Source organism: Thamnophis elegans, chromosome 7, assembly GCF_009769535.1.
Source record: "Thamnophis elegans isolate rThaEle1 chromosome 7, rThaEle1.pri, whole genome shotgun sequence".
Classification (NCBI taxonomy): Eukaryota; Metazoa; Chordata; class Lepidosauria; order Squamata; family Colubridae; genus Thamnophis; species Thamnophis elegans.
In genome coordinates, this window is record NC_045547.1 from 31,945,519 (window position 1) to 31,959,874 (window position 14,356).

The 14,356-nt window shown below is 36.0% G+C and overlaps 1 protein-coding gene across 1 annotated transcript in view; it reads left to right on the plus strand.

The window, feature by feature from the left end:
- The window catches only part of CACNA1I (calcium voltage-gated channel subunit alpha1 I), a 176,897-nt gene that overhangs the window by 67,901 nt on the left and 94,640 nt on the right, over window positions 1-14,356 (plus strand). The window contains exons 4-6 of the mRNA XM_032221147.1: window positions 3,761-3,920; window positions 9,225-9,540; window positions 10,242-10,334. Coding sequence (XP_032077038.1) covers window positions 3,761-3,920; window positions 9,225-9,540; window positions 10,242-10,334 — 569 coding nt within the window. The remainder of the gene's footprint in view (window positions 1-3,760; window positions 3,921-9,224; window positions 9,541-10,241; window positions 10,335-14,356) is intronic.

Sequence of the window (14,356 nt, forward strand, 5' to 3'; positions counted from 1 at the left end):
GAGGCGAAAACTGCCTCTCCACCTCCTCCAGAGCCCCATTTTCTGTTTCCCGTTAGGTCCATTTTTCTCCTTCCCCAGGCTCCAGACACTTTCTAGGAATCTGTGGAGGGTGAAAAATGGCCCAACGTGCATATCAGAAGTTTAGGAACAGACTTCTGAGTTGCCTGTTGGCCCATTTTTCTCCCTCCAGAGATTTCAGGAGGCTTCTCTTTTCGCCTCCAGAGGGTGAAAAACAGTCCAACGCGCAAACTGGAAGCCCATTCCCACCTCGAGTGTCCTCAGAAATGGCTTCGTGTGCCACTTGTGGCACACGTACCATTCTGGCCATAGATGATCTTTACTATTTGGAGTGCTCCAGTGATTCTTTATAATGAGCAGAAAATGATCAGGAATCAAGACTTGCATTTCACAAAATAGCATTGCTTTGTACATAATGCAATAATTTGGAAAGAATCAATGGGATACATACTTGAATCTTCCTGATGGCTTCTTATGCATGTTACTAAGATACTATATTATGCATTTGTGGCCTTGTTGTATACCGGTTGAATACATTTGTCCATGTTTACTATTGACATCATGCAAGTAGGTATGCTTTAACCAAGAAGACTAGAAGCAACCTCTCCAAGTATTGGATGAGAATTCTCATAATTCCCAGCACATATGGCAATTCTATATTGTATGAGTCTCCCTAAACTTGGATAATTTGATGTCTCAGAAAATGGGTAATGTTATATTCCAAAAGAGAGGGATAACATTTTGAACTAACCCTAGGTGTTGGATTTTGGATAGGTACTAGTCATTTATTGGATTGCTGTTCTTTTATATATTATTATAGTCACAACTGGATTCCTGCTGACAAAGAACATTTTCTCAAAATGAATGTATACAAACTTTTTAAAATGGACTTTTGTATTGTAGCTTTCCTGGGTTATCTCTTCCTTCTAGAGACTTAGATTTTTTGTTTAAAAAAGCTGTCACTTGAATACCATTTTAATTACAAATCAGAAAGTTCCAATAATTTAAAACATAAAATACATCTACTACAGGGCTAGAAAAACCTACGGATCCATCTTGCTTTGGCAAAGGAATGAAGTAATAATAAGGCTTTTAGATTTTATTACTGTTTGTATCAAATTATTTTCAGGAAATTCTGAGAATTAAGAATATAATCAATCAAAGAGTTGATGTATCTTTTCTTTTCCATAAGGTTCTTATTTCACACTTTAAATGGCACCATTCAGATGGTGTCTTTGCAAACTTTTTAAAGGATATTTTACCTGACTGTAGCTCAATGTGTTTCATATTTTGAAGTTATTAAGTCAAAAGTAAACACTTTGAAGTAAATGAAAATTCAGTCCAAGTGACCAGTAGTTGACTAGTTGATTTTAATCTCCTCTGCATCAAACGTTACCAGTTACCAGTGATACCATTAAATTCCTCTAGTCATTTTCACTTGTCTGTATCCCATTTCCTTTCATTGTTAACTAATTACTTATGATAAATTGAGTGAGAAGCATGTTTCCCATGGAATTATTTATTAAAATATACTAGTGGATATTTGCAAACAGAAAAATATTTGGACTAAATTAATTATATCTATTTTACTGGAAGAGATTTCATGCTTAAAGAATTCTTGCTTTCCATTGGCCTGCATGTAATGATATCCAGAAGCATTAAGCAGATAACCCATTTTGTTGCAACATTCCTTCCCCCAGAATTAACTCATATTTTATCATTCTTAAGTAATTTTGAGAAGGTTATTACATTAAAATGTGACATAAAATAATCATCCTAAAAAGGCATTACATTTTTTTTAGAACAGCAGTCTTAGATGTGTTTACTGCAAATGTCCCACTTATTTCAGTGAGGTTCAGTCTCAGATACATGAGGCTAAAGCTAAAGATTCCCCAGTGGACTTTCCCGGATAAATTGTTATTGCACCTCTTCTGCCCCATACATCTTTACCTGGTATGAAATTCTTACTAATTCCCTAGGGCAAACTTGATGCTCTTGATCTGTGTTATATTAATGTTTTCATGATTACCAGCCAGAATGAATGAAGAAAATAACTGTAGTAAAATACAACTGGATGGCACCATGTTGGAGAATATTTTAATAAAACTCTAATTCCATGTCATCTATTTTGCTGCTGACTTCATATATACTAATGTTTACATTCACAATGGTCTCATTAATTTAGGGTACTTGGCCATATAATATTTGCATAAAAGTCACTGATTCAGTCCCCATGAAATCAACCTTATTTCTTTTGCACCATTTGTTTACTTAGCTCTTGGATGTATGACCAAATATCACTTGTTATATGGTAAGAAAGAATGGTGCATTTTGTTTTTCATCATTTATTATTCATATACTTGTAAAGAACTAAATCAGGGTATTTTTAATGTGTAAGACGTACAATGGTTAAAATGATTTTACATCTTTTATATCTTATTGATGAAAATTGGAGTCCCTGGAGTTAAGTATGATAAGTGATTAGATACATAAATGCAATCTCTCATCACTGGTATTATGTGAGTTATTTTCTTCTCTTGCTATGACTTGAATTATCTAGAAATGAGGTTACTGAAACTCAGAATGCTTTTATAAGTATTAAATCCATGCCGCTACATATATATTTTCATCTGTGAATACCTTAATTCTTCATGGAGCTCAGTTCCATGCACATTTCTGAGCTCAGAGATTTTTTTTTTTTATTCCCAATTGCTGGAAAACAATGACACAGGAAAATGAGACAAAGTGGAAAGCACAAAATAATGTAACTAATTATATGACAGAGGGCATAAAAAGGGGATTAGCTAGTGCCTTAGGGAATTGTCACAGAATCCTAATCTTATCTTTCCCTCTCTCTTCCCCTCCCAAGCCAACTGAAGTAATGAACTAGTTATAAATAGCTAATTAGTCATTTATACACTGCCCTACATGCAACATCTTGTTAAATGAAATTCCCTGGACCCATCCAGTATAGTGAGGTTTTTCAGAAAAGATAGAAAAGTAAATGGGGGATTAAGAGAGTTACTGTTTGTTAAAAGGATTATTGAAATGCAAGGTACGGTGAAATACATAAGCACTATGATTAATTTAGCAAAAGGCACAGACCATTCTTACCAATCAGCCTCTTATCTTGGCAAAGTTATGCAAAGTTAGGGAGAAACACAGACAACCATTTGAACAGTTTCAATTTGATAATTTTAAAGAATACATGCGTAAGAAAAGAATAATATTCAGTTAACCTGGATCCAACAATAATAACAGGTAGGTGCTAAAATACTATGATCATGAGGGTTTTTTTCCCCCTAAAGAGTTTTATTTAAACAATATCCATGGTGTGGAATGCATTTCAGTTAAAAAATGTCAGGTATTTCTTGTTTACTTTAGCATTTTGGATCTTGAAACACTAAAAATGGGAAGTACCTCCTGTATCTTAGACATTTATGAAAATCTGTTTATAAGAACAGATCCAACATTAAAACATTAACAAACTGGCTGGATCAACCATTAGATTAAATATATTGTTGTTACATAATTCAAAGTTGCACATCTATGGTAAGTTTTCTAGCTGCCTCTCATTTTTTTTAAGCTCAGGATTTCTTTCTATATTGTTATCTTCCTTTCTCTACTTTTTCTAGTCTTACTACCATATTTTCCTTGTTTCCCCTCTTTCTTTTTCCACTTTCAATCATTGTTCCTTTGTGGTGATCTATCCCTCTCTCCCTGGCCCTGGTCCCTCTCTCAGGCATGCGAATATTGGTGAATTTGCTCTTGGACACATTACCCATGCTGGGGAATGTTCTGCTTCTCTGCTTCTTTGTCTTCTTCATCTTTGGCATCATCGGTGTACAGCTGTGGGCTGGTCTACTGAGGAATCGCTGTTTCATGGATGAGAACTTGACAATGTGAGTGCTCAGGAAATGACTTTCTTATTCCTTTCCAACTTTGTAAAGTCTCTGTTTCTCCCTCAATTTTATTTTATCTTTGATATTGAGCTAATCCCAGTCCCCAAGTCCCTCAGTCTTGTGTACTACATCTAAAAGTTCCATTTGCTTCTTGAAAGGAACCTGTGAGATTATTGAAATTACTGTTGTATGATTATGTATACCATCAACATGAAAATTCAAAGATTAACATAAGATTAAAGTGTTGGAGACGATGATGTAGTGCATCTAAATCCAACTCCCTCCTTGATGCAAAAAATCCAGACAAAAAACATCGATTGCTAGTTTTTCAGGGTAAAAGAATCCATAACTTCAAGTAAATATTTCCAAGTATTATAATTTATTAAAATTCAAATATATACTGTATATTTAAACAACTGAATTACTTGCCCTTTCAATGTGTTGGAGAATTAACTGCTGTGACTCTCATCCAGAAAGATCCCTGAGTTCTGAAAACTGTACAATACATTTGGAGGGAGTTGGGTTAGGTAAGACTGTACAGTAAACAATAGTACCCTCTCCCTTTTCTCCCTTTCTGATTTTATAGCTACTCATATGGTTCCCCACAGTCTTCCCCAGTATTGAAGCAGATGATGTGTGAATCAGGGTGATAATTTCATGGAGAACTGTGGTGCTAACCTTTCTGTTAGTCTGTCTAGATCTCCAGGATGTTGGCATGTGTGCAGATTCTTAACTTGTCCTCTCTCTAATTTTACACATTGGTAGAAATCCAGCCTATGATGTAAATATGTAGTTCAAAATTTTTGCTTTGACCCAAGGATATTTCATGGTTTTTTTGGATATAAAGTTTTTTTTTTATTTCATAATATATAATCACATGTATACTATTACATATTACATTATTATATAGCCAACATCATATTGTATTATTAAATGTTTAGATCAATTCATTTTACCATCAACTCCTAAAAACAATTATTGGCTCTTCTGCTCTCCATACACCATATGTGTACCTTATCCATCACTTTCTTCTTCCTCTCTCCTCCCCCTCCCTACCTCCTTTCTTCCCTCTGCCATCCTTCTCTTCTCTACTTCCCCTTCCTCTCTCCTTCTCCTCTTTCCCTTTTCCACTCCTCCTTTCTGTCCTCCTCTTCCCCCCACGCACTGTCTCCTATCCCTCTCCTTCCCTTACCTCTCTCCTCTACTTCACATTCTTCATCTCATTTACTTGGTGTATTTCAGTTTCTGAGCAAGCTCCATTTTATGTTGATGGTATTTATAATTCCTTTTCAATATACATATTTAATTTTAACATATCTTCCTCCTTTAAAAAAATAGATTGTGCTTTTAGCACCCCCCTCCCCCACCTAATTTTAAGATGTAGACTGGTTACAATTCCCAGCTATTCTCACATTATATTTATATAATTATACATCCTTACATGCCCCCAATTTGTGATTCTGTCTTTAAATCTCAATAGTTTCCCATTGTAAGTATATTTCATGTTCCCTCTCCATTTTTCCATATCTTGGGTTAATTATCCTTAATTGTCTATAAATGGTAATCCTTACTGTTCAATGTTCATTACAATTCCCTTAATCTATTATATAAAATAACAAGTGGTAAATATCTCACTTTGTTCATCATCTTAAAAGTTCTATATATGTCCATGTTTCATATATTTTAACCCATGCCTAATTGTCCTTTTATTGTCATATTCAATCAATTCGCAACTCAGTTTAATTATCATGTATAAAAATGAATCACAGACCTCTGCTTTACAATCTCCCCATATTAGTTTCATATTTGTCCATATTCCATATATTTTAACCTTTATTTAATTATCTTTCCATTATCATATTCAACCAGTTAGCAATTCCATTTTATTGTCATAGTTAGGAATAAACCCCTTATTTTAGCTTTATATTTTCCCATATAACAATTTCTAGTTGTCTGATTTTTTCCTAGTAAGTCTTTTGTCCCACTTCTCCGTTCCTCCCTTCTCCCTTTTCTTTGTTTTCACACGTCCACCCTCTTCAATTTTCCCCAAGCCACCATCAGAATATTTCTCTTTGTTGGGGCATAATCTCCTAGTTCAATTTTCCTTATGTCACTGACAACCTCCAAAACATCTTTTGTCTGTTTTTTATTCCCTTTTGTTGGAACACATCCCCCTTTTACAATTTTCCCTATACCACTGCCAAGTCCAATGGAGTTTTTTGTCTGCTTTTTATCTACCTCCATTTCTACCCCTTCATTATCTTGCCCCCCTTCTTCTTTGCCTTCTTTAAATACCTGCTTCTCTGGGTTCAGAATTCTATTTAGGCTTGATTTTAATGATTTATGCATATGTTTTATAATTTCATGTAGTTCTTCAAATTCCCAGCTTCCCATGATGTCCAGTTCCAAAGTTAGTTTTTTATACAGTTCTTATTTCAGAGTTCTGATCCACCTTAAATTTATCTACTTCAGCTGCTGTGGGGAAGAGTGACGGGAGCCATCTTGGTCTTTTGTTCTTCCTTAATGTCCAGTTCCAAAATTACAGTTAGTTATACAAGTTTTATTTTGAGTTTCTGGTCCACCTTAAATTTAGTTAATTCAACTACTGTAAAACTGGAAGAGAAGCTGGAACCATCTTAATCTTTTGCAGAAAAAAAGGAGGAAAAAAACCTTCGTATTTCCCAGTTCTTGACTCTGTTATTATTTCCTTTCCCTGCCACTCCTCACCTCTCGTTGGTCATAGCTGCTCAAAATATATTAATTGGAACAAGCTTGTATACAGCCAAAACTTGGGTATGTTTCTTCTTCGCCTCCTGCTTTTCCAAGTTCTGATTTACAGCGGTTGGTTAATTAGAATTTTAGGTTATCAGTTGTCAATGAGGAGATAGTGCTTTTTTCTTGATCTTTCTCCCTTGTTGCATCCCATCTCTTATTAATTGGGATTGCTTAAGATATGTTCGTTAAAAGACACTTGGACGAAATAAATCTTCACGCTCCTAGACTCCTTTAAAAACACAATCGTTGCAAGTTGGAAGCCAAATTTAGAGTTAGTATTTGAGTGGGTTTGTCACTTCTCTGCTTTCTACCTTTCTGTCTGAATTGTTTCAAACAAATGGCTTGGGGGAGGGGTAGTGTTTCAACCCTCCATTTTCCTTTTCTTTATTTCTTTCTTTTTGAAAAAATCCCATTCTGACAATCAATATTATTTATGCTCTCAAGGTTCTTTACCTTTTCCAAGTTTGATTTATGACTGTGGGTTATATGAATTTTCTTACCAGTCTTTCATCTCTTCCTCATACCTCTGTTCACTTGCTTTGGCTGGAAGTCAGTTTCTTGTGCAGCATGTTGCCATGCTGCCGCCCCTACTCCGATTCAGAGAGTAAATCTCTGTTCTGCGAGGGACCTGTTGCCTCCCTCTGGGTCTGATGAGATGCTGCCCCTTCTTCATACCCCCTCTCCAGTGGGGTTTCAATCTAAAAAAGATCTCGGAGTTGGTTTGTCAGATATGGTTCATGTGAGACTCTTGAGAGCCCACATCCCCCGCACGTCTGTCCAGCTGGAGAACTTCCGGTCGAATCAGCTATTTCATGTTATGATTCATATCATATCAAGAATCACAGCAATATGGACTTTCCAATGAATATACATTTATGGTACATATTTATAAAGCATTTTTAGCATTTTCAATACATTTTCTGTGGTTTTTCTGCCTACTTATAAAAATTCAAACAGGTACTTGTTTTATTCACATTACATTTTAAAACATCTAGTATACATCTGAACCAATATCATGACTAAAGGAACAGATTATAAAATGGGTGAACTCATGTTTTAAAATTGTACTCCAGTATTTTTAGATCATTCGTTCTTTTTTTAATTTTTACAGATTTTTATTTTTCTGAGCTTCTACTATTTTAAGTTTTGATTCAGTATTGTGGGAAGTATTGCTATCACATGTTGAGAAATAAGTATGCTTAATGATTCCATATGCTGGCATGGTACCAGATTACCCATTTGCTCTAGGAAACATCTGTTGTCTATTTTAGTTCTAACTGTGTCACAAGACTTTCTCTCAAGGAAAAAAAATGGATTAAAAAATGCTCTTTCTTTGGCCTTTTTCAACATCTCTTCCCAAGTATATAAAAATTGGATTTTCTTGAGTTATAATCACATCAGATCATCTTCCAAACTATTGGTCTGGGTCAACTTGAATGAGCCACAACATTTTCTGTTTCCTTCTCCATATCATACTTTGTTATGAGCAAACCAATAGTAGTTAACAAATCAAAAGTAGTTAGCATTTCTCCTCCAAACAAGAATTATAAACTAGTGCTCTTCTAGAGTTCAGGATGAAACACAGAGAGGGAGCTGAACATGCTAATGGCATTTCCAGATTTCCCATATCAATTCCCAAATTTTCTGAACTTTTCTAAAAAAGAGGAAATCCTTCCTTCCTTCATTCTTTGAATACCTGCCCAAGGTTCCTGCTTTCGAGGAATCAATTAAATACAATGAGCTGGGTACAAGAAGAAAGAACCTTCTTTTAGTTCTAATGTACCAGTGGAATTAATGGATAGAACTGGCAAAAATAGAGTAATAAAATTACTTTCCACTCTGTTTTTAGCACTCAGAGAAGACTTTCTGATTGGAAATCTACTACTTTCTAATTTGGCTTTAGAGAACAAGCATTGACACAATAATTACAGATTTAGTGTGCTATGGGGAAACTGGTCACAAACAAGCATACAACCATGGAACTGGATCTTAAACTGGATATTGTAATCAATGTAATGAGCATTTTACTCTTGTTGTTCTTGTTAATATTTCTAATTCTAGCTGATATCTCTGGATAGATAACATTATTAATACTCTGCTTTACTAGATTTTTATTATGGTTTTTCTTATAGTCAGCCAGCTATTCGGGGTTGGATTTGGGGGTAGGGATGTTGGTCACTTTCTGAGTGCTTCCAAGAAATCTAGGATAAGGAGATATTGTTGTTTAAGGATATTAAAAGTATTGTACTATCACAGAATATAAGCTGTTCCAGGTAAATCTGTCTTTTGCAATTGACTGATAGTGATTTTGTCAGAGATAATAGTCTCCAATTAGTCTCCAGATGTTTTGAAATTGCTCCTATGATACTTACTATTATTGGTACTTTCTTTGCTTTCTTTTGTAAGCATTTGTTCTACTTCTATTTGCAGGTCTTTACATTTTGTGATTTTTCTCCATTATGCCTAATCTACACAAATATTATTAACTCTAATATTTGCCATAACAATTTTGTTCATGTGTTCTCTCAGCCAAGGTAACATCACTCTTCCTCCCTATTATCAACCTGAGGAGGATGATGAAATGCCCTTCATCTGTTCACTGTCAGGCGATAATGGTATCATGGGCTGTCAAGAGATACCCCCACTCAAAGAACGGGGCCACGTGTGCTGCTTGGACAAGGACGACTACTTCTACTATACCTCGGTCAGGCAGGAGTTCAACGTCAGTGGCATGTGTGTTAACTGGAACCAGTATTACAATGAGTGTCGTACAGGCAATGCCAATCCACACAAAGGGGCAATCAACTTTGATAATATTGGCTATGCGTGGATTGTTATATTCCAGGTAATCTGAGTCAGGTTATCCAAGACCACTACTCATTCTAAAGATGAGGTCCCCAAAACACCTTTTCAAGAATGATTTATCCAGGGTTTACTCAAGATATTTGGTTTCCTGCGGCAAAGAACAGAAATGGACCTGTCTGTTTAATTTTACTTGAGTCCTGGCAGTGTCTGCTCCAAGTGGCTGATTTTGGGAACTGTGGTTTATTTCAGGAGTATGGCATGAAACAGTCCTGTTTCTCTAAGCCAGCGGTACATAATCTTTTGGCAAAGGGAGCTACATTTTGTATTTAGGCAGACAATAGGCGCAACCTATTAATTTTAATTTAAGGGAGTTGGTAAAAAAAAAAAAGATTTTAAATCAAATAGAATTAAATGAAAAAACTAAACTAAGTTAAAATAAATTAGAATTAAGAAGACATTAAATTAAGGAAGCTAATATTATTTCTAATGATATTTAAAATGTTCTGATAAGTTTTGTGAGGGTCCCATCAACTACTTTGGAACACTATGGGGGTATAAGTCCTATACCTTGTCTTATGAAATATAATTTGAGAGCATCAGGCTAGGGAAAGTTGTTTTAATAGTCCATAAGGATTTTATTTTTTGCTTTTGTCAATATTTCTTTAAGATGCCTTACAAAAAAAATTGGATTATCTATCTCCTTGCAGGTACTGAAATATTTCCTATTCCCTCTTCTTTCAGGTGATCACTCTGGAAGGATGGGTGGAGATTATGTATTATGTGATGGATGCTCATTCATTCTACAACTTCATTTACTTCATTTTGCTGATCATTGTAAGTACAATAGTCCCTTCAATAAGTAGATAAAATATGCCCTTCACATGAGAGAAACAAATGTTACGTCCCAGTAAACCAGGGAGCTGGACATTTATGTTCTTTGAAGTAAAATAGCTGTTGTAAATCATTCTAGGAGATACCGATTTCAAATCCTTTCTTTGAAATAGCAAAAAATCAAATTCACTTTGCCATTCTTGAATTCTTTCTAAGGTCTTTGAAATCTGTTGTCATGTTTAACTACTAATTTATAATCATGTTCCAAGAGCTTATAGTTTAAACAGACTTAAAGAGTATTCCACAAATCCCTTATGTGACAGGAAGGAAAGAGCTTAGTGATGGTCGTAGATAACCCTAACTACTTAAATGACAACAAAATATGTAATTTTTTCAGATTTCCCAGCCAGCCAGAACATGGCCAAAAATGTTCTATGGCCATAGAATTTTGGGAGTAGCTATCCAATGCATCAAGTTGAAAAAGGCTGTAATAGGAAATTTTCTATATTAAAAAGATCTGTATACTTTTGTATTATTTGTATACCATTTTATGCCCCTATTGTTCATGTTCAGGTCAAAGCATTGATAATTGGATCAAACTATTCCAACTTTATTTATTTAAAAAAAAACCTATATTTAGATTTTCTGAGTGTTTTTAGTTTATATCTACATGCAGGATTTGAGCAGGATTTTTTTAAAAAAAAATCCTATAAAACAATTGGGGAAAGAAAAGAGGAAAGTATTGGCTATTGTTGGATTGAAGAATATCAAGGTTGATGACTAACCCAGAGAGACACTATTATTGAGAATTAGAATGTTCGTTATCCTTTGTTCATAGGGCCTTGACAATTTATTCATAGATTCCTAAATGCTGCACTTTGTGAATTCTTCTGAATTGGATTACAATATAGGCAATATAGCCATATAGACATAAATAGACGTATGAAGGCAATATGCCAATATAGGCATATGAAGGCAATGTAGCCAATGCTGATGTATAGGAAACAGTGGGCACCAAAAAAAAGACTGGCTGGAAAAGTTATTTAATTGGTTTCCTTAAAACAGGGGTGCAGGGTTCAGAGCCCTGGGATTTTTTAGGAGAAGCAGAAGTAGCATTGATTTACTAGCATTCCCTCTTCTTTATGCATGTTAATAAAAATAGCATTTAAGCAAAATGTAATACAGACTAGTACTGATGATGTTATCTAATTTGGATATCGAAACATGTGCAAGAAAACAGCCAAGCTCAGAGAGCACCAAGAATCCCTCATAATACATTTTCTAATAGAAATGAATATTTGAGGGCTCAGGGTTCAATTGTGGGGTCCACAGTGCTCTTTGAGCTTGGTTATTTGCACAGATGTTTCATTACCCAACTAGGTAACATTACCAGGGCCAGTGAGTGTGGATTTGCTCCCTATTTATATAAGTAACTTGTTCTGCCAATGTTGGTGGAAGTGTGGTTTTATACTTGTTAAATAGTTCCTTGATTACAGTACCAAAAATTAAGAATAGGAAAAAATACAAAACTCCAAAAAATTAAAAACAGAAAAAACAAACAAAAACACAAAAGACCAGATTAAGAATCACAGCATCTTAGCTATCCTATATTGTCCCAGAGATTAACAGTAATTCATCCTGTATCAAATATCAACGTTTGTTTCTTAATGCAATTTCTTATCAATAGTTGTCTGATTAAATATAATAAGTTCAATCTCCAAATATCAGGCTATCTTCCCAACAAAGTCCAGATAAAATTGCTTCCTGATTAAGTGTGATAAATCCATTCCCCCATCTTCTTCCATCCTTGTGGGGAAAGCCAATTTGCTTCTCCACTCTGTGTAATTTCTGCTGTTGTAAAAGAATGCAGGCTTATACTTCAAACAGGTGTATGCACCAGCTTAGTTAATTCTAAGTCTGTACAGTCCCAATTTCTTTCCAACAAATTAACTGGTTCCAAATCACAAAACAACATGCTTCTGAATATTTTCCATAGCACCCCTTGCCAGATAGATCTACAGCCATCCAAAAAAGTCATCTGAGTCATCCCTAAGTGCTCCCATTCAAATCCAGGGAGCAACACTGCCAGAGAACCAGCTCTGGAAGCAAAATCAGCAAACTGTCAGCAGGAAAAGGAAAAATTTCTACAATTCAGCAACCATTTGGGGGATGTCTCCCCTTCCTTACATAATTATTCCTATGCAATCAACCTACAATAATGGTCAAAGCATACAATAATGGTTAAAGCAAGGCCCTTAGATTCTAATACACGTAGTCCTCAACTTATAACAGTTTATTTAGTGACTGTTCAAAATTACAAAAGCACTGCAAAGTGACTTATGACCATTTTTCACACTTATGACTGTTGCAGCATTCCCATGGTCATGTGATCAAAACTTAGATGCTTGGCAACTGACTCATATTTCTGACAGTTTGAGTGTCCCTGAGTCATGTGGTCACCTTTTGTGACCTTTAAAAAAACTAAAACAGTGGGAGGACCAGATTCACTTAATAACTGTATTACTAACATAACACTTGCAGTGATTCAGTTGCCACAACTGTGGCAAGAAAGGTTGTAAAATGGGGCAAAATTCACTTAAGAAATGTTTCACTTCACAGTAGAAAGGCTGGGCTCAATGTAGGTTGAGGACTTACGACTATAATTGAGTTCTCAGTTCTTCCATTTTTGTCTTTCTGTAACTTGAAGTTAAAATTCCCACCATTTCTATTAAGCTAAGACACCACTTTCGTGTGGGACCCTCATCCCTGCAATTTTATTTGTTGATTTGCAAACAAAGAGAGGGTATTATAAAAGTTAAACTCCAAAATGCAGTAGTTGGGAAAGCACTGAGTTGCAAAAAGTTGCTATTCCCTAATCATAACCTGACATACTCACTATTTCTTTCTAGTAAGAATTTCTATAAATAGGAAGACAATAAGAACAAAAAAAAAGTAAGTTAAAATACATGTTTGGAATTGGAATGAGCTTTCAAAATCCTTGCTCAAAGGACATAGACAAAGAAAAGCACTTGTTTGGCAAAATTCTCAATGTTATGGGGATCAATATAATTCAAACAGCATATGCAAGTATTCAGATTCAAAACAGGAAAGGTCCTTTGATCCCAGCAACAGTGCATTTCCTGTACTTGACAACAAGCACTGAAGAAAGTAACTTTTTAAGAGGTTGCTGGCTGATGTTGTGAGTGCATTCACACTATGTCCGAAGCCAGTGAGAATTGGATTGTATACAGGAGGCATGCTAGGCAATTGAACCACTTCTACATGACCTGCCTCCGTAGAATACTGAGGATCCAGTGGCAGGATAATGGGCCAGACACAGAAGTCCTCTCCAGAGTAGACCTGCCATCCGTTCATACCAGGGGTGAAATCCAGCAGATTCTGACAGGTTCTGGAGAACCAGTAGTGTAAATTTTGAGTAGTTCTGAGAACCAGCAAATACCATCTCTGGCTGGCCCCAGGGTGGGGTGGGAATGGAGATTTTGCAGTATCCTTCCCCTGCCATGCACACCAAGCTACGCCCAAAGAACCGATAGTAAAAATAAAATGAATTTCACCACTGGTTCACACCCTGTGAACTGATGAAAGCCCAGACACGCTGGACAGGCCATGTTGCAAAGATGAGACACTAGGGTGAGCTGTCTCAAGGAAAACAAGCTCACGGGGGACAAAGGAAGCGATACAAAGACATGTTGAAAGCCTCCTTCAACTCCCTGGAAATTGACGCCACCTCCTGGGAAACCCTGGCACAAGATTGATCAACATGACACACGCTGATCCATCAAGGCTGCCAGACATCTGAAGACAGAATAACAGCCATAGCACAAGCCAGAGCTGCAAATGCTGCAACAATGGTGCCCACACATGTCTGCCCGACATGTGGCAGTATAACCCTTACCAGCCACCTGCGGGCACATCATGGACAGCCCACAATCTGTTAGATGTCAAGGTCCTCTCTTTGAACACGATGGACAAGCATCATATCCGAAACACCTTTCCTGCTTTGA